Here is a 22,013-nt window from a genome sequence, read left to right as displayed (position 1 = left end):
ATATCTGAAAATCACTAAAAAGACAACAAAAAAGTGGCACTGTATTGATGCATCATTAATGTTTATATTTTCAGATATTAAACCCATGTGAGATTTCCTTCTACAGTAAAACACCTTATGGTAAAGGTGCCCACATGGACATAGCGACCTCAGACTTAATCCTCAACATATCTCCTGCCACCATCAAAACCATGTCTGGGATCAGTGCAGCTCTGGCTGCAAAGCCTGTAAGTTTGTTTTATGATTTAAATCATTTTTTACAAGGTTTTTATTATTGTAAAAAATGCAACAGAGTTGTAATCGCAATAATTTAAACCCACATTTTGAAATATTTGATATGAATTAAAAAGGATTTTTCTCAAAATCATAAAACAAATCGCATTTAGGTCTAAAATGACAAAATCCCAATAATAAATGCATGCATTAATTTCTGAATTTACAGTATTCGATAGGCTGTTACAATTTTGTGAATTTTTAGCCAGCTATTTTAAATGTTAAATCTTGCCATTTTTAGTGTGTTTAATTCGATGTCAAATCTTTAATCTTATCAAATTGAAGGCTTCTGAACACTCACCTTTCTGTTCTTATTGGATTGACAAACTTTCACTTCTTAAAAAAGTGTTCCATGTTTGTAGTTTATCATATAATTTCATTTCAAAACTACAAAACCTAGAAAGAAATAGGGAAACTAGGGATGAAGGCATCAAATGAGCTTAAATGATATTATTGGACATGGATCAATTATTATTGAATGTCCATTTCATGTCTACAAAACTACAAAAAGAACATATGTTGGTTGTGGAGAAATTTTTTGAAGTCCACATGCAATTTATAGGAAAAGCTCTAACAGTTTGAACATTTTATTTAAAAGAAAATGTCATTCAAGTTTTGATTTAACTTTAGAAATTTTAACTTTCAGGGTTCAGAGGATGAAACCAGTAAATATACAGTACCAGCTGACTTGTGGGAGGTCAAAAAGCTACATGAAACAGACTTCTGGTTCCTTAAAACAGGGGAGGAGGTTGAACTGGAACCAGAAGAAATCTTAGATGAACTGATTGAAGAAGAAACCAGATCAGAACAGGTATTAATCTGTAAAAAAAAATAAAATAATGGCTACCAGTTGAATAATAATTTTAACACATTGTTAATTGATTTCCGATTTGTTTCGGTGGCCATTTTCACACAAGTCTTATGAAAAAATAGAAGTAAAGAACAGAAAAGTTTAAAGAATATTTTATTTTATTCTCAAGATTGGTGAAATAAACTTCAAAATCTTCAAATCAGGATCATTTATGTTCACGTCTTAATTGTCACTTTTTTAAAAACAACTAAGTTCTTGAAAAGAGCTAGAAAGAATTCAACATAATGTTTCTACAGGGCATTTCTGTAGTTTTTCATATTATATGGAGATAGCCGGTGTCATATGGTATTTTGAACCCCCTAAAAAATGACCCCAGGGTCAAAATATCATCCGGTATAATGACCCTGGCATAATCATCTAGGATGAGAACACAGGGGGGTTCAATTTACCATGGGTGTTCAATTTTCCATAGTACAGTGGGGGTGGGGGAGGGGGTTCAATTTACCATAGCGGTATTTTGACCCAGAGGTAAATTTACCATGGGGTTCAATATACCATATGACACAGGTAAAAAAATGTTTGGGAATACTCTTACATTTAAGTTTTATATTGTATAAGTTGTCAATTCCTTTACTTTAATGTTGTGTATCCACCTAAATTTATGTTGCAATGTGTAATGTATTGGTTCCTTTTCAGAGTACATCAGAAATGGTATATGATCTTTCACATTATATGTTCACAATCCCTCTGTGTATTTGTGTAATCTGCACATTTCTTTGACTTTTCTTCAAAATGTAAAAAAAAATATATAAGTACATATAAGAATGTTATTACAGAATAATTGTTTCGCCCTTGATGTTTTATGCAAACTGCAAACCAACTAAGGACGATCTCAAATTTAAATGTAGAGAAGGGGTAGGCTATTAGAATCATGAAAAAAAGTATCAAATAATAAAGGCAAGAATTTATTCACAAAAGTGTATTTCCTCACACAAATAAAATTTATTAATTGGATGTTGTTGTCTTGGAGTATTCAATTTTTTTGTGTGTGTGACTAAAAAACAAAAATGTCTGCTGCATAGGAATGTAAGATAATAACCATTCTTTATATTTCCAAATACTATCTTTACTATACTAAAATATCAAGCATAACCATTTCTGTAACGTGTGATGTCCAAACTTTCATATTACAGAGAGGGAACTAACATTGAAAGGGGAAGCCATGGATATGTGCAGATGAATTGACCGACTCTTATGTTGCTATGTTAATGAATGTATTGATTTACTTTTAAGTTACTATTTTTAGCTAGATGTCAGAACTTTGTTCATGTGCTAGATATTTTGTTTTTAGAAGATTAGAGTAATTAAGTTAATTCAGTTTGCATGTAATTTAATTTAAGATTCGTGTTATGAAATTTTGAAATCTATAAATTTAACAGTATATGTTATTGCCTGTAGATGATATTTCCTTTGTGTAACCTTAACAATCAAGGTTGGAGAAATTTTTGTTTTACAAATATTGGATGCTAGCATGCTATTTTATTACGATTGATTGATTGATTGGTATTTAAATGCAAAATTCACCACTATTGAAGTATTATGCTAAATTTGTATGTCACTCACAGTGTGCCTTGCCTGAACTGTCTAATTTACCATTATTTTTGTAAATTTGACACATTTGACCTTGTAAATGTTCTGCTTTTTAAAAGTCTGACCTTGCACTCAAAACTATTGACAATTTCAATGCATCCATTCATTGCAGCTTCAAGCTACCTGTTAAAAAATGCATATTTGAAAGCATTCTTTACTGACATTTTGACTACAAATTCTAAAGATGATATTTAAAATGACTAAATACAAGTAATATTTACAGACTCTCAAACAACGACCTTGTCTGAAATAGATAAATAATAATTTAATATTTTCTTCACCAGTTAATCATGGGGCTTAGAACCAATCATATTCCATTTAATGTGCTTTAGACACTGGTTTTGTCAGATGTTCCCCATTTGTTTTGTCAGCAAACAAGTACTGTGGATTTGTTATTATTCATTGGATACCAAATATTGTGATTAATAAATTTGAATGTTCAATTAATTTCACAAATTTCTTGACTTTTAAGCACAATTTTGACAAAACCATGAAAATCATATTCGCACGAAAATACAATATTTTCTCAATCAGACAAAATTGATACCCATGAATCCATAGTAATTGTACTTTTAAAAGTAAACACCTAGTAGTGCATGAGAAAATACACTATCTGAACCAACAGTCTGTCTTTTGATAAGATTTGATGAATTTTAAGTCTCTTGTGTATTAAATATATTTGGATCTTAGACAGAATAGAATTGTACTAATGAGCCAATATCTTGTTTTGACAGTTGATTGCTAAGATACCAACTATGGTTATCAAGATAGAAGGAGGTGTGGGAAAGAGGACTGTTCCATTATTAATAGTGGAAGCTTCCTTCTCAGGAGAGGTCAAAGATTGGAGTTCAAAGGTTAGTTAACAATGAATAATGAAAAGAATACAAAGGTGAGTTAAAATGAATAAGAAAAGGAAGATTTAAGGGAGTTGGCTTCTCAGTTTTAAAGTAATTAACTTGTCATAACACTGGTTTATATAGATAGGGGATTAATAAAGGAATCCAAAGAGCAAAACCAGACCTGCCAACTATCCCGATTTTCGCGGTATCATCCCGATTTTTACCCCTCAACCAGAATCCCGATATCGGGATCGTAAAATTAGTCAAAATCCCGATTTTCAACAAATATACCCGAAAAAGTTATTGTTTACCGATTTTGAAGTTTTTCTGATGAATTTTAAAAAATCAATCATTTTACCTGGGGACATATTATGACAAGTTAATGACCCTACACTAATCAACAGTCACAACAGGTGTCATAATTAGTGGTTGTATGTAATCAGATTATGTAATGGGTCGTAAGAGTCCTCAAAATTAATTTGTATACACAAATTTGGTCAAACAGCCTTTCAATTTCAATTTATCATACAAGCACAATTTGCAACATGCTGTAGTTCCACAGCAAAATCATAATTAATTGAGAGATGAGAACTGTAATGAACTCTCAAGAAAACATTGTTTATCTGGAAATCTGTTTTATTTTTGAAACCAGATATCGTGTGTCTATTGATTTAAAATCGACGCCATTTTGTATACACTTGTACTGTATTACTGTATAAGCCTCCGCCGGTAAGAGCACCTCTGAATACAAAGAAAGATAACTCAAATGTTATCCATTTTCTCATTGATACTGATAAGACCATGAGTAAGCCTGACTAAATCAAAATCTGTCTTCATCCTTCTTACTTTAGGACATGTAGTTTTAGGTGTTGTGAGTCAAAGTTAATAGATGAGAAGGTCTTTGGATGGGGGAGGGGGGGGGGGGAAGGGAGGGTCTCTACTTTGAATCCTTTATTTTTAATGCCATTTTCTCAGTTATTTTGTCAATTTTATAATTTAATAGTGCAAGAATCATGCAAATAAAAGAAATCAAGGCCTACTAGCTCATCATTAGTAAACCAAAAGAAAAAAGAAGAGAACTTAAGACTATTTTAGGAGTTAAAAACAATGCTCACAGAAAAGTCGCTAAAATTGTAACCCTTAAAATTCTTGTCGCGCGCAAAATCCCCCATGGAGATTTTCAAAAGTTGGCAGGTCTGCAAAACAAATATTTAGGTCACCGTGCTTAAATTCTAGATATTAACCAATGAAATTTTGGCGGGAAAATAATCTCTATTGACTTTTCATAGATTTATCATTAACAAGTTGAAGGTCTCAAAAACTGTTAAAAAGTACTCAAAATTTTATAAAACTTTTACAGATGGCTTATCATAATACATGTAGAAGATTTATAAAAAGAAAAATAGGGGTCACTGGGCAAATTTTTTGAAGGCATTCAAATGGTTAAAACCAGAGGATTCTTAAAACATGACAAAAAATCTAAAACATGACAAACCAGCTCCATTAAAAATGAATAAGAAAAGGAAGATATAAGACAGGTGATGTAAGAAGATGTAGCTTGAAGGAGGTGTAGACTGCTTGCAAATGAGATATTTATCCACCAATAGCCAATGACATGGATGCTAACAACTACAGGTCGCAGGACTAATCTTCAACAATGAGCAACACTGTTACTAGAAATAAGCTTTAAAGACCCTAGATAACAAAATGTAAAATGATACATTAGAGAAAACTATTGTGAATTCATTATTATTCTGTTTGATACCAATTGCATTGATTTCACGGTTACTTAGGAACGAAGAATTCCAACGTACAATGAATCATAAATTTTCTATAAAATTGAATACAGACTTTGTAAAAAAGCACAAAATCAAATATCAATGGAAATGCAAATTTTCTTGAAACCAGGAAAAATAAATGAATTCACCGTAACAACATTTAAAAAAAGACAAAAATATATGGTGCATGGTAGAATCATTCATGTTAACTGGCGCTAAAATTATTTATTCAAATACTATTTTCAGTTAAGTGTAGAGAGTACATTAAAGTTAGAAGTAGCCTACTACAATGAGAAGTTATCAGTCTGGGAACCTCTACTAGAACCTGTTGTGGAGGATGGTAAAATGAAACGCTGGGAGTTAGGACTCGAGGTTTGTATAGGTCTGCTAAGTGAACCAACAATATTGATTACTGATGGCTTAATATTTTTATGGTAGATCATGCAAATAAAGTTCATTCTGTCAAAACTCAATTTATTATTAGAATAAGAAGATGTGGTATAACTGCCAATTGGACAACTATCAGTCAGGTTTCAAATGACATGAAAGTATTTTCCATTACACATTTCAGTTTAAAATTTCTAATTTCTTTATAATTTTTTGACAAATTATGTTCTACCTTTTGCTACCTGTGCTAATCATATGAAATATCTTTCTTTAGTAGAAACAAGGAAAGTCTTCACTTTAACTTTAATTCCTATAATTTCATTATATTTTATTTTTGTTAAACTTTTTCTTTAAATTAATATTAAAAAGATTTACTGAATACGATAATTCATTTAAAGGCTGCCACACTGCAATATCAAACTTTCTTATATGTAATAAGAACTTGGAGTATTCATTTTGAAGTCATTTAGTTTAAAAGACAAACAATTATCTCATATTATTGCATGCATGTATCATTATTAAATTTATCACATTTTTAGTTTGTATGGACGGTGAGAAGTTTTGATGCATATTTTAAAATGATTCAACTTCGACTCTAGAAATTAATTTAAGGATTTTAAAAGAGCACTATCACTCAAGCTTTCACTAGTTATAACTGGTTTGACATTTTTGCACATTTTGAGTTTTCTCATCTTGAATAACTTACAAATGTGCCTTATACATTGCATTCACTAAGAAGGCTTTTTTGAGTGTTTGAAACTAATACTGTTTTCATAATTAAATTGATTTGATTAGATTTTCTTACATAAAAAAAATGTCATTTGTGTGTAGAGATTTAATAACATCTTAGTATCAAAAGTTATTTAATTTGGGAGAGAGGTAGAAAGATTTACTTAACCAGCTGGGAGTATGATAATTTTGCTAATACTGTGGATTCATTTATTTTCGTGGGTATCAATTTTCGTGGATTGACGAAAACCATCATTTTAGCTCACCTGGCCCGAAGGGCCAAGTGAGCTTTTCTCATCACTTGGCGTCCGTCGTCTGTCGTCGTCGTCCGTCGTCGTCGTCCTGCGTCCGGCGTTAACTTTTACAAAAATCTTCTCCTCTGAAACTACTGGGCCAAATTTAACCAAACTTGGCCACAATCATCATTGAGGTATCTAGTTTTAAAATTGTGTCCGGTGACCCTGCCAACCAACCAAGATGGCCGCCATGGCTAAAAATAGAACATAGGGGTAAAATGCAGTTTTTGGCTTATAACTCAAAAACCAAAGCATTTAGAGCAAATCTGACAAAGGGTAAAATTGTTTATCAGGTTAAGATCTATCTGCTGTAAAATTTTCAGATGAATCTGACATTCCGTTAATAGGTTGCTGCCCCTGAATCGGTAATTTTAGGAAATTTTGCTGTTTTTGGTTATTATCTTGAATATTATTATAGATAGAGAAAAACTGTAAACAGCAATAATGTTCAGCAAAGTATCATCTACAAATAAGTCAACATGACCAAAATGGTCAGTTGACCACTGTAGGAGTTATTGCCCTTTATAGTCAATTTTTAACCATTTTTCGTAAATCTTAGTTATCTTTTAGAAAAATCTTCTCCTCTGAAACTACTGGGCCAAATTAATTGAAACTTGGCCACAATCATCTTTGGGGTATCTAGTATAAAAATTGTGTCCGGTAACTCGGCCAACCAACCAAATTGGCGGCCATGGCTAAAAATAGAACATGGGGTAAAATGCAGTTTTTGGCTTATAACCCAAAAAACAAAGCATTAAGAGCAAATCTGACAGAGGTAAAATTGTTGATCAGGTCAAGATCTATCTGCCCTAGAATTTTCAGATGAATTGGATCATTGGTTGTTAGGTTGCTGCCCCTAAATTGGTAATTTTGAGGAAATTTTGCTGTTTTTTTTGTTATTATCTTGAATATTATTATAGATAGAGATAAACTGTAAACAGCAATAATGTACAGTAAAGTAAGAACTAAAAATAAGTCAACATGACCAAAATAGTCAAATGACCCCCTGAGGAGTTATTGCCCTTCATAGTCATTTTTTAACAATTTTCACAAAATTTGTAGATTTTCACTAACATTTTCCACAGAAACTACTGTTATAGATAGAGATAATTGTAAGCAGCAAAAATGTTTATTAAAGTAAGATCTTCAAAAACATCACCATCACTAAAACACAATTTTGTCATGAATTCATTTGTGTACAATGTTTAATATTAACATAGACCAAGGTGAGCGACACAGGCTCTTTAGAGCCTCTAGTTGTGGATATTTGATTTCATGGTTTTGCCAATATCTCCATACAAAGCCTATAGAAAATATGTTATTTGTTGAACATTTGAATTCGTGGTTCATCTGCACCCACGAAAACCACGAAAATTGGTATCCAACAAATAATAATGAATTCACAGTACTTTTTTAACGCTATTAAGTAAAAGTCAGAAAGGTATGGCTATAAATTTTAATGATATATCTTCATGGAAGGTGTAGTGTTTAAACTGACAATTTTATATTTTTTTCACTGACTACTGTAAATAAGTGTCAATGGTAAATCTGAAAAAAACTCCATTCATTATTTGAAGGCCTTAAGGATTACCTTCAAGAGTTTGAAGGCAGACTTTTCATTTATTAATGATTATTTGAATAGAGTGTTTTCAGTTCTTTATAACAATTCTCCATTCAAGTCACAATGTATGAAAAGTAAACAATTATAGATCATAGCACAGCCTTCCACACAGAGCCTTGGCTCACTCCTATTAAACAGCAAGCTATAAAGGGCCCCAAAATGACTAGTTTAAAACAATTCAAACAGGAAAAACAAACAGTCTAATTTATATTAAAACAAGAAACATTTATGAACCCCACCAACAAGCAACAATCACTAAACGACAGGCTTCTGACTTCAGATATGCATAAAAATGCAGCTGTTTTTAGTTTTTAACAGGCACCAACCTTCACCCTAATCTGTATATATTGTAGGTGATGATGAATGATGACCTACCACCTCCTCCTGATGAGGATGGAGATTCTGTAGACATAGTACTGCCTCCTCCTAAGATGACCGTTACAGTTTTCTCCCATGACGAAATGCAGTTGACAATGTCCAAGACTTGTTTAGAAGTTCTACAAAATCTTGGAAAGGTATGTAACAAAACTATGTTATAGCTCTAAGAATAGAGTATCTTTATATGAGACAAACATTTTCTGAAGAAAAAAAATAATGCAGGCTTGGGGGTGAGTGGATGTTTTATTTCAAAAGTTGCTTGAATAAAAAAGTTTACAAAGCACAATAAAAAGTAAGAAAAGCAAGCTTTCTTCACTTTCCAAATTATGTAAAATGGGAAATAATGCTTTGATCTAGGGTATAATTGATATTTTAGTTACTGTAAAAGCAGAAATTATTGTGATGTTTTAATTAATGCTAAAAATGAGACTAGGTTACAATCGCAATAATTTAAACTAGCATTTAATAAAAATTCATATGATATAAAAAGGAGTTTTATGCCCCATTTATGGACATTATATTTTCTGGTCTGTGCATCTGTTTGTTTGTTTGTTTGTCCGTACGTCTGTTCGTTTGTATGTACGTCTGTTAGTTCTTCTTCTGTCTTCAGATTAAAGTTTTTGGTCAAGTGCTTTTGAAAGAAGTCCAATCAACTTGAAACTTAGTAAACAAGTTCCTTATGATATGATCTTTCTAGTTTTAATGCCAAATCTTATCCCATTTTCATGGTCCACTGAACATAGAAAATGATAGTGACGATGTGGCATCCGTGTACTTGGGACGCATTCTTGTTCTTGATATCTCAAAGAATAAATAATACTGTTCTAATCTTAAAAATGTCAAAGTTGTAATAATAAATGCACACAATAATTTCTGAGTTTACAGTTCTGCTTTCTTTTAAGTCTTTTGGGGATGCTAATAAATTGGTAGAGCCTTCAGAGAAAGCAGGGGAGATCATTTCTCCTTTCTGTTTATATTTAGGTATTAAATCATCTATTTTCATTTTAGTCCTTTGGAGATGCATACAGATTGGTAGAGCCTTCAGAGAAAGCAGGGGAGATCATTTCTCCTTTCTGTGTACAGAACCAGACAGGGCTAGAAATTGTTATGAAACTAGACAATTCTTTTGAGGTAAGTATTAAAATTGAGAATGGAAATGGGGAATGTATCAAAGAGACAACAATCTGACCATAGAAAAAACAACAGCAGAAGGTCACCAACAGGTCTTCAATGTAACGAGAAATTCCCGCACCTGGAGGCGTCCTTCAGCTTTGTATGTTTTACAAAAAATTGCCAATAAGTGAAGTGTCTTTATTGAAACACATCAAATATACACAGCAAGTCTATGTCTTCAAGTTACTTTCATAATATAATAATCAAATGATTGTTAGTATAAATTTTCTCAAAGATTTTTTTTTTTTTTGAAAAATTGCAGTTTTTCATTTTATGAAATCAAATCAAAAGAGAGGCTTAGGCAGAGAAAAAACCCTGAAAGGATGAATTTCAAGCAAAACCAAAGGAAATGTCCACTTCAATCATCTAGTGGTATTTAAAATACAATGGATGTTGCAATTTAAATTTTGAAATCATGCATACATAAAGCAAAATAGAAGCATCATATTAGATTGATTTTAAATGAAAACAGAACACAAAGATAGTTCATACAGAAGACATGTATAAAGTCATTATATTTATATAACTAACGTTTGTATTCTCCAGATGCCCCAGGATGCAGATAATTTCAAGGTTAAGATGACACCAGACAGACGGTTAGAACTGTGGAATAAAAAGAAAGGGTTGAGTAGAAAGGCTTCAGTCATTAAGGCAGCACAAGAAGGAGATGAGAAAAAGTTCATATTCCAGGTCAGTGACAATTCTCTTGTCAGTTTACCCTTAATGCAGGTATCAGGTCCCGATTTCAGATTTAAAATTTCTACTTGTCATATCTTTTTAAACTCGCCACATCGTTTTATTGATAATTGTGTCGTTTCATCAAGGAATGCAAAAGCAAATACAAAAATGTATTTATGATAGATTTATTAATCATATTTCAGTAAATAAAGACTTCTACCACCACTTTTTAGCTGTAAATTTCTTGATTGAGTGTCAGAATCGTTAGCATCATCCAGATTCAAATTCAATATTTTTTATTATCCATGTTCCATCTTCTTATATTTCTGAGTAATTTCAAAAAATTTCATTTTTTTGTACATTAAAATAGGATCTAAAAGAAAACCTTGTAAGTGATACGTACGGTTATCTAATTAAGATTTGACAGTATTAAATACTCCTTTAGCTGGTTTGCTAAACCTTGCCAGTATAACTGAATTTACAATTGCCAAATACCTAATTTGCAGTAGAAACTGTTCAACTACAGTAATTTAATTCCTCAATTACCCTACTTTGGTAGTTTGGCTGTACAAGTAGAACACCTATGACAAACAGGATATGAATCATATTATTTTTCAGTGATGCTGTTTAAGTGCCATTCTGCCTAAGAATCAGGCATTGGTGAAAACATGACCAAAAAAACCCACCCAATTTGACATTGATTTCAGTTCATAAAATGTAGTTATGCACAAAAATAACATTCATTTCCGTTTTCTGTTCTGGTAATAGAAGATACAATGTGGTTGAAATGCACTAGAAATTAAAGAATAAGGGGAGATAACTCTGTAATTCGCTATCATTCTAACCAATTTTCTAACCAAGTTATTTGATATTACCAGACACACACAAACGTAAGACCAATTATTTTTAACTCAGAATGATGCATTAAATAGCATGATTAGGTCGGTGGGTTTTTTCTGACCATGTTTTGATTTTTACATAAATTGCCTGATTCTTACAAAGACTGGCACTTTAAAAAGAGCATGCAAATTTAGATACATTCCATTTGAATTTATTGATGCTATGAATAAATTTATTCTAAAAGTTGATCAATTTAACATTGTAATAAGATTTTTGAATTTTGATTTTAGAGGTACTCACATAGATTTTGTTATCTTTTGAAAACGAAATATAGTTTGATTGTAAAATCTGTTACATTCCTATTTTAGATTGAACAATTCAATGCTACAAGAGAGGTGACTGTAAAGAGAGCAGAAAAGAGATTATACCAAATCAATCATAAAACCTACCCTGGTGACATCTGGTCAGTTATAGTCAATACAGAGACACCTATTGGTCATAAAATATTGTCTATACAGTCCATGGTTCAGGTAGGTATATAGAGTAGTTTTGAAGTTTAGCTGGATGGTTTAAGGCGATTAAAAGTTGATAAGAGGCAATTAGTGTGTTAAAAATATGGTCAGTGTAGTCTATATAAGAGGGGGATAGGACCTTTATTGAGACTCCGGGATCGGGTGTTTTTAATCACACGAATTCGGGATTGACCCTTTCGAGATCCAGGAGTTCTTTTTTCAAATTTCGGGACCTCAGGATTTCGGGTTTTAAGCCTGGGATTTCGGGATCTGGTGTTTTTAAGCTCAGGATTTAGGGATCAGGACCCCTCCTCTCCCCTTTCATATAAAGTATGGATAATTGCAAATGAACTATATGAATCCAAATGAAGCAGAAACTGTAGGTACATTTTCACCTTATACAGGACATAACAGTTCTCAAATGGCGACTTGTGTTAACATCATACAAAAATTAAAGCTGTCTTGTGTTATAATTTTCAACCATCATAAATTCTATGTTAATGTAATGTGACTTGTAGAGTAGACACATTTGGAAAGGTGGTAATATGAGAACATATAATTCGATGATATAGTTTTTAAATGTGTAAGCATAAAATGAGTACTTTGATCAAACAGCTGTAAACTAGGTTACCAATCATGCACCCATGAATTCAATTTGTGTCTCAAGACTTATCTCTTCAAATATTTAAAACAACACTCTTACTCTTAATTTTTATTGAGGAATATATATCAGTTGTTCTCTTTTTTTAATATTAATTATGTGTCATCGTTGGAGACAATTTTTGTAAAGGTTCAGCTTCAAAAAGATTACCTTCTTTTAACCCTTTCCTCCATAATGACGCCTTTTGACGCCACCCCCTTACTCCATAATGACGCCTTTTGACGCCTGTGTAGTACCTCAGTTGAAACACTTTGACTACAAAGTGTCTGCAGTTGACTTAATAAAGTTTGTATCCAATATGAAAAGGAATATCATAGGAATATCAGACTTAAATTTATTTGATGAAATAGATGTTTTTCGCAATGTCTTAAAACTTTAAAGCATAAGTTCAGCATTTTATCAAAAAAATCCTATGCGAATCAAGTATGCAAAAAAAAAATTCAATGGAGGAAAGGGTTAAGAAATATTAGAAAAGAACATAATGTGCTTGGTGACTTTTGAATACAGGTATTTTATTGAAATGTTTTGTTTGTTTTATAGATAAAGAACCATTTTGAGATACCAGTAGAAGTATTCTATAAAGATGATGTCAATGTTAAATCCTGTGGGGTCGTGGCTCCAGAGGCTAACTTCAGTGTTCCATTACAAGCTGTGTATACCCCAGGGGGAGAGTTCCTCTTTAAACCAGTCTATGAAAAGTGAGTGCTGCATACTATTGCAGGCTGAATTGACTCAGAATTGATCAAAATTCATTACTTTGATAATAATTATACCCCCGCTTTAAATTATTATACCCCTGTTTTAAAGGGGTATACTGTTTTACCTCTGTCTGTCTGTCAGTCCGTCCGTCTGTCAGTCCGTTTGTCGGTCAATCAGTCAGTCCATCCCATGAAACTTTCGGCACATTTTTCTCAGGAACTACACATCCACCCTTTCTGTAATTTGGTATCAACATTTATATATGTCAGCCATACTGTGTGATGTGTTTTCAGATTGATCACTTGACAACTTCCTTTTTACCGAACACTTGTATGATTTTACACATGATAGCCAAGTTGAAAATTTTCGTCACATTTTTCTCAGGAACTACAATACAAGGATTTCTGAAATTTGGTTTCAGGATTTATATAAGTCAGCTATACTGTGTGATGCATTTTCAGATTCATAACTTGACAACTTCCTTTTTACCGAACACTTGTATGATTTTACACATGATAGCCAAGTTGAAAATCTTCGTCACATTTTTCTCAGGAACTACAATTCAAGGATTTCTGAAATTTGGTTTCAGGATTTATATAAGTCAGCTATACCGTGTGATGCATTTTCAGATTCATAACTTGACAACTTCCTGTTAACCGAACACTTGTATAATTTTACACATGGTAGCCAAGTTGAAAATTTTCGTCACATTTTTCTCAGGAACTACAATACAAGGATTTCTGAAATTTGGTTTCAGGATTTATATAAGTCAGCTATACCATGTGATGTGTTTTCAGATTCATCACTCGACAACTTCCTGTTTACCGAACGCTTGCATATTTTTACACTATTAATATTATCCACTTGCGGCGGGGGTATCATCAGTGAGCAGCAGCTCGCAGTTTCACTTGTTTATTTTTATTTTTTATGTTAATGAATTAAAATGGAAATTATTGATGAATGCAACTAGAAAACCACAATGTGAGAGTCCCGACTCTTTGGCCTCATAATATATGAATATAAAATTGAGAAAGGAAATGGTGAAAATGTCAAAGCGACAACCACCCGACCATAGAGCAGACAACAGCCGAAGGCAACCAATGGGTCTTCAATTTAGCGAGAATTCCCGCACCCGTAGGTGTCATTTTTGTTTGCTTTTTAAGCAATGTGTTTATTTAAATAAACAATACATAGAATAAAAATGCATTAAAAGTGAGACAAAAAATATATCTAAAAAATTGTGTTTAATTTGGTACTACATCCTTTTAGCTACCAAGTATCCAAGGACACAGTGTCGTGGAGGGGTGCAGAAAATTTAGGAACAGTCCAATTGGCTTGTCAAGGGGAGTCAGGACACAGTGCTTTCTATATATCTGTAAGTTGTAGTATTTATCACTATTTCATATATACATATATTTTTATTGCAAACTAATATATTCATTCTATATTTATATGTTATTTAATTTTTGGCAACCATTTTATACATTGCAAAAGTCTCATCATTTAAAAAAAGATTTTGAAGGATTTTCTTAATTTAAAAAATTTGAAGAAGACATTTTTTTTTTTATTCAATTGACTTGAAATAAAGAGTTTTAAAACAAAATAATAACATACCTGCCAATTGTCACTATTTGTGGCTGATTTCCCCCATGGAGGCTACCAAACTGAAATTTTTAGAGAGCAATTATGTCCACAATTTAAACAAAACAAATAATAATACAATGAATTGGGGCTTAAAAAAGTATGAAGAAGCTAAAAAAACAACATTACACTGTATGTGAAAGCCCCCTTGAAGGTTTTTTAGGAATATGGCAGCCATCTTACATGCAAACCCCCATGGGCCTTTTGAAAACTTGGCAGGTATGAATAAATTGATAGCGCAAAGATATCTTCTAAACATGAACATGATGAATACAATAAAATTGGTTGTTCATTACATATCCAGTAAGATGAAATAAAGAGTAAACTTGCTTACCACTATTAGAAGTAAAAATGTGAAAAACAAAGATGCATTTGGTATGGCCTAGTTTGTAATTACTGTTTATAACAGAAATACATTGTAGTTATTATAATGCTTTAATATATATACTGTATTTATTTAGGTGAGAGCAGAGATAGAGAATGTATATTTTGATAGTGGAGATACATTGTCAGCCAAGTCATTTATATTCCATCTATCACCCACTGTTATACTACACAACCTTCTACCTTATCCAATCAGATTCCAGTTAGAGGTAGGTCAAAGTTCAGGGTCATCAAACTACACAACCTTCTACCTTATCCAATCAGGTTCCAGTTAGAGGTAGGTTAAAGTTCAGGGTTGTCATGCTACACAACGTTCTACCTTATCCAATCAGGTTCCAGTTAGAGGTAGGTTAAAGTTCAGGGTTGTCATACTACACAACCTTCTACCTTATCCAATCAGGTTCCAGTTAGAGGTAGGTTAAAGTTCAGGGTTGTCATGCTACACAACCTACTACCTTATCCAATCAGGTTCCAGTTAGAGGTAGGTTAAAGTTCAGGGTTGTCATACTACACAACCTTCTACCTTATCCAATCAGATTCCAGTTAGAGGTAGGTCAAAGTTCAGGGTTGTCATACTACACAACCTTCTACCTTATCCAATCAGGTTTCAGTTAGAGGTAGGTTAAAGTTCAGGGTTGTCATGCTACACAACCTACTACCTTATCCAATCAGGTTCCAGTTAGAGGTAGGTTAAAGTTCATGGTAAGGTGAAAGTCATTGATATTGATACACGTTTCATTTATACTCAGTAATAACATTATTTTGGGATTTCAAAGTTATATTACTGGTTTCTTGGAGGTCCATAACAAAGTACTTTCCCTTAAGGTCCTTATTTTGCTGAAAATAAGATGCAAATAATGAAGCAAATTTTAAAGATCACTGATCTATTTAAATAAGATTAAGTTCAGTGATATTCCGGTAGATTGATAGATTTTAAATTCCATAAGTTACCATTGCAACAATTAGTTGTGGAAATTTAACATTTAGAATTTATTGATTTTTCTTCTTTCATTTATGATTATCTTTAAAAGAAGTCTATATTTGGTGAAATATTTTTCTTTTTGGTGTGCACTGCATGTTGTTTGATTTTGACAGTATTTTTATCAAATGCCTCAGAACATATCTTATAAATTTCAGGGAACAGAAGACCACACAACTCTTCAGAAAGGAAAGAACACAGCTCTATTGAACGCTTGTGTTGGCAAATCTAATGTAGAAATTGTGGTAAGTTTTCATATGTAGAGGTGGTGATAGTGGAGCTTGGGTAAAATTAGTTAAAAACTTCAAATTGCAATATGATTTTTCAATTGTCACCTTTTGTAGATTTACATCTCCTCACATGCACCTCAAAACAAAATAAACATAAAAGTAAGAGGTCATAACATGTTTGGCATATTTATAAATGTATGTTGGAGCATGCAGAAAAAAATCTCCATTTTATTTTATTCATCTTACCCATGTATCACATACAGTTACTAAAACTCATTGCTTGACATTTTGGCTTGACACCTGTCTATTGTTGAACATTGTTGACCTTGTGATAAACCTTTTTGAATTGGTGTATTGGTGGGTTGATGTCTGTTTGATCATTGTGAACTTGTTGTTCCTTGGTTTTTAAAACTTGTCATTGATTTCTAGGATATAGTTAGACCACAAAATTTAATGTACAACACAGTGTACTTTATTTAGGTTCGTTTCCTGATTTTGGCAAATCCACAAAATCAAATATCAACAAAAAAAAACCAGGTTCCTCAGTTCTCTAATTTTAATTCATATTGAGTTTAGTCAGGTTCCATTATATATTTCTATCTTCTGAAACTTTTAATAAAAGTGTTATATAAATATTTTAGATACCAATTTATGAAGGTAAAGAATGGATAGGACACAGATCTATAACTAATGATCTACCAGAACTATCCATGCTGACATTTGAAGCGTATGAAGGTGCTCAACAAGTAACACAAGTAAGATATGATAGAGAAAATTACCTGGGTCTTAGGCCAAATAAAAAATCATGTGTGTTTCCTGTTTCCCTACCTACCCTATATTTTAAGCTTAGAAATAGCCTACCCTAAAGTTTTTTTTGTCATTTTTCAATAAGCACTGTTAAAGTCAGGATTTCTCTCCCATAGACTCAATGTAAAAAAAAATGGTAAAATAAAAAAAAATCCCTACCTACCTACCCTATTTTTTTCAAAGAGGAAACAGGAAACACACATATTATTTTATTTGGCCTTAGTACAAAATAACTTCAATTAGAAAGGTCGGTCTTGTAACTACTCTACTCACTTTCTGTTTACAGATATGTAGATTTTGTTTTTCTTGGCTTCTATATGAAAGGGAATGATTTAATATTTGGTCAGCAGCCTGATACTGGTGAGTTGTAGTAAATTTGCATTTTTTGAAATGTATAACAATAAACTAATATTTAGCTTCCAATAATCAGTTACATTTTGTACTCTCAGGTACACATGTTATTTTGAGTAATTGCATACAGCGGCGCAGGTAAACACCTGATTTTGGTCTTACTACTATATATGCTATAGTGTTGAAAAGAATCAAGTAATTTGGCATTGTAAACCATTAGATGTTAATTGGTATTCATTGCTAAATTTCAGAATCTAGGTTTACATTGTAAAAAGAATGATGGGTGTCTGGACATATCTGTCTACAGTCCTTACTGGATGGTTAACAAAACAGGACAGGACCTGTACTACAAGGTAAATATTGTCACTAAAATGTTTCTTACAAAAGAACACAGAAACCTACTATAAAGTCAACTTGTTCACTTTTATCTTGTCCAGCTGTTGTAAAAAATTTCAATCCTCATTCAAAAGTAACATCTCTAAAAAAAACAGTTTTGTTTTGGTCAAGAGGGTTACTTTTATATACAGGTTTGCTTTTGTTAAAAATATCTCCATAACACCACAGAAATAGTAAAAAGTAAAATCACAAAAATTCTAAACTTAGAGGAAAATCAATTTCGAAAAGTCCATAATCACATGGCAAAATCATATAACAATACGCATCAGAAACGAATGGACAAGAACTGTCATATTCCTGACTTGGTACAGGCATTTTCAAATGTAGAAAATGGTGGATTAAACCTGGTTTTATAGCGCTAACCCTCTCACTTTGTTGACAATCAATATATTTGGTATTTTATAATTTCAGGCGAGTGATGGGGAAGATTTCACAACACATGGCCATGACAACTTGGATATTGTGATGTTCTCGTTCAAACAGAAAACACTTTTCAGTACAAAGAAAAAAGTAAGTCTATTAATAACAATAAACAATGAATGTCTTTACATCATATAATTTAACAAGATTCATTCAGGGGAATATTTGTTTGTAGACTAAAATTTATACAAACATTATACAGACAGCACCCTGAAACTATATCTAACAATGAATATATGTAAATAGTGCTTTTAAGATGGTACCCAACACCTTGACTAAAATTAATTTGACCTGTTTAATTTTCATAAAATTTTGACAAAATATTTACTTTGACCCTTTGTAAAAAATTTAAAAAATTCAAAAAACTTGAACCAATCACTTTCTTAAAAATATTGATTGGATATATAGCAGTTTGACAAACACTAATTTTGATCATTGAGAAGCTTAATATTTCCTTAACAATATGATTAAAGCTTTTAACTGATTTTACATAGGTATCTCCCTTTAGTGTTAGGTACCACCTTAAGTCTTCAGAGTGGTTTGAATGTAGAATGCGCAATACAAACAAGCTTTAAAGGCAGTCTGCAATGTTAGCCACTAATCTAGACTTGTAAATATAAATGGACTTAGGTGTTGGCAAAACTTTGTTAAGACAGATAAGAAAATGTTGGAATATTGGTCGTCTAACTGGAAGTAGGAAAAGTTTTTGGTGCAGACTGCATGAGAAGAGGCAAAGGATAGGTCTAGGAATTATAAATTTGCTTTTCATATTCACATTTCTCAATGAATTTGACTTCCCTTATCTAAATAACTTTTTAGCCATGTTCTATTTTGAATTATAAGGTAAGATAAAAACTTGGCAGTCGGAAAAGAAACTCAAACTTTCATATTTAATATATTAAATATAGGTAGAATCATTGGCATTACACGATGTTGAATCATCCAATGATGTTGATTCGTTGCCTGCTGTTGTAACGATGGAAGAAAGGGTAATTTGTTTGTATTACAGATTTATCTCCCTTGTTAATCACATGTTTATTATGTTTTACTGTTCCACAGGTATGCATGATGTATTTTATTTCAGTTTTTCTATTGTTCAGTTTGTTAATTGAATTTAAAAAAGTATTACTGTAAATTCAGAAATTATTGCTTGCATTTACTATTGCAAATTTTGAAGAATGGACAAAACTGTGAAATCAATTTATTTGTTATTTCATTAAAATTTGCATAAAGATGGGGGAAAGCTCTGGATTTCAGGATAGACCCTTTTGGTATTCAGGATTCTTTTTTAAAATTTTGGTATTTTGGAATTTAAATTTATTCAAATTCAGGACCTCAGGATTTCATGTTTTTAGGGATTTCAGGATCTAGACCCCTCCTACCCCCCCTAAAGATAAAGATATATGTATCAAATATCAGAATGTTAATTTATGTTGTTGAGATACACACCCAGTTTGGCCAGTTCTATTATTTTCCATTATAAAAACCTCACAATAATTTCTGAATGACAGTATCTTGCAGAATCTTATACATTGACCTATTGTGGTTGAAAACTTTCCTTCAGTTGTTGCTCATTTGAACATTTACAGGTGCATGTTCGATTTTTGTCTACAGCAAAAGTTGGATGAGACAGGACATGACTATAGCCTGCATATGATTATGATAGTTGCAAACATAGAAAAGGGAGATGTGGGGTCAATGTTTATAAGACCAAAGGTTTACAAATATCAGACATTTTTATGTTAATTAATGGGAAAATAAAGTGCACTATTGCCATGTAGCAGGTTCTAAATAAAATGATATTTCTGTACTATTTTAATGCATTTCCTTCGGTTTTATTTTGTTACCCCGATTTTGTTTTTTGTCCATGGATTTTTGAGTTTTGAACAGCGGTATACTACTGTTACCCTTATTTACAGGTATTGGATTAAAAAAAAAATATATTTGGACCAATCAAAACCTCATGTATATGTTGACATAACATGTCTTCAAAACAATTATTGAAATTAAGTCTTAAGAAATAAGTAAAATTGATTTAATATTTATTAAGCGAGTTACATTGACAGAAAAATAAACACAATTTGAAGTCTGCTTTGGCTGAGCCAGTGTATCTTGCTGAGTCTACGCTCTCAGCGACAGAAATCAAGGAGTACCGTAAACAAATGAAATGGAAGGTAAAGGGAGACAACTCTTGCTTATATTAACCATATCTTCCCAGCTGTTTGGTCACTTGGGTTTTAAGTTAGTGCTTTTTATGCACGTTTTAAAATTTACAGCTTAAATTGTAAATGTGTTAACCTATTTGTTTGTGAGGGGTCAATTTTAAGGACTGATATTATCTGGTATTGAAACAAAAATTGCTCACGTAATTTAAAGTTGACTTAAACACAGCTGTTTAAATTGAGCAACATTTTTTTTAATACCTTATTTACTTTGTTTGAATAAGTCTAGTAACATTTAAATACAAGTGACAAATTTCAAACAAAACAGTTAACACTAACATGCAGCACCTAAAATGAATATTACTGTTGAATAGCTTCCCTATATCACTAGAACTTTTTGTAGTCCATAAAATTTATTGTTAAAAAACTCCTTTTTAAAGCTCAGCCCTTGCAGCTACCCTTTTCTTTCCTCCTTTTACAAATTAGTTGGTCCAAGGTGCATTTTATTGGAAGAAATTTTATGTTTCCATCTGTTAAATATTTTTGATATAGTTATATTTCAAGCATTTCCTCAGGGATAGGTGTGGAGGTATTTGGTTGATCCCAGAACACATTTGTTTGATTTATACATGTTATATGCCAATGAAAAGGATTATCATTAGTATTTTAAGTATGCAATCTATTACAAATGTTCTTAAGATATAGTTCTACAATTTAGTTCATTTGTTTTTTTGAAGTTTGACATATATGTGTCAGATTTTTAGTATTGCTATGCAACTCATGATCTCCCTTGATTTTGGTCCCCTAATATCAAGAACAATTCCGTAATTCCAGTCCCCTGATGTAACTTCTATAACTTAATCTAACTAGTATACTTGTTTTATTGTAACACAAATCATAATTCATTATTGCACAGACAGTGAGCTTCAAATAATAAATGTTTGAAAGTGTCCAATACACTGTTAATATATTTCACTTCAACAATTTGTTTGAACTGTTAAAAAAAATAATCTTGTGCTTGGAAGAATGGTCCACTTTGCATATTCATAACCTTTGTCCAAAAATCATTTCTGTTGCTGAATTTGATACCAATTACTGTCCTGTTTTAGAAGTATGACCAGTTTTCTTTAAAGCAGTGATGTGAAGTAACTATTCCTTGTTAATTTTGGAATAATATTTGGTTTATGTTTTTCTAAAAAAAAGTCTCCTTATTTTCAAATGTTTTGTCTGACAATAACATACTAAGTTGCAAGCCAATCAGTCAGTATGACTTCCAAGGAAGGCTTGGGAAAGGCCTAGATATTCGAGGAAAATTAAA

At 32.0% G+C, this 22,013-nt stretch overlaps 1 protein-coding gene across 1 annotated transcript in view; it reads left to right on the top strand.

The window, feature by feature from the left end:
- Positions 1–22,013, top strand: part of LOC134717773 (intermembrane lipid transfer protein VPS13A-like) — a 116,007-nt gene that overhangs the window by 58,870 nt on the left and 35,124 nt on the right. The window contains exons 41-57 of the mRNA XM_063580268.1: positions 75–227; positions 920–1,084; positions 1,781–1,795; positions 3,469–3,588; positions 5,598–5,723; positions 8,738–8,899; positions 9,771–9,893; positions 10,482–10,625; positions 11,822–11,983; positions 13,167–13,324; positions 14,595–14,700; positions 15,428–15,559; positions 16,488–16,574; positions 17,201–17,314; positions 17,969–18,070; positions 18,525–18,623; positions 20,600–20,707. Of these exons, the coding sequence (XP_063436338.1) occupies positions 75–227; positions 920–1,084; positions 1,781–1,795; positions 3,469–3,588; positions 5,598–5,723; positions 8,738–8,899; positions 9,771–9,893; positions 10,482–10,625; positions 11,822–11,983; positions 13,167–13,324; positions 14,595–14,700; positions 15,428–15,559; positions 16,488–16,574; positions 17,201–17,314; positions 17,969–18,070; positions 18,525–18,623; positions 20,600–20,707 (2,076 nt within the window). The remainder of the gene's footprint in view (positions 1–74; positions 228–919; positions 1,085–1,780; positions 1,796–3,468; positions 3,589–5,597; positions 5,724–8,737; positions 8,900–9,770; positions 9,894–10,481; positions 10,626–11,821; positions 11,984–13,166; positions 13,325–14,594; positions 14,701–15,427; positions 15,560–16,487; positions 16,575–17,200; positions 17,315–17,968; positions 18,071–18,524; positions 18,624–20,599; positions 20,708–22,013) is intronic.

The sequence above is a fragment of the Mytilus trossulus genome, chromosome 5 (genome assembly GCF_036588685.1).
Source record: "Mytilus trossulus isolate FHL-02 chromosome 5, PNRI_Mtr1.1.1.hap1, whole genome shotgun sequence".
In the NCBI taxonomy this organism is placed as follows: Eukaryota; Metazoa; Mollusca; class Bivalvia; order Mytilida; family Mytilidae; genus Mytilus; species Mytilus trossulus.
The sequence above is the reverse complement of the archived record's forward strand: the minus strand, read 5'-3'. Positions and strand labels throughout refer to the sequence as shown.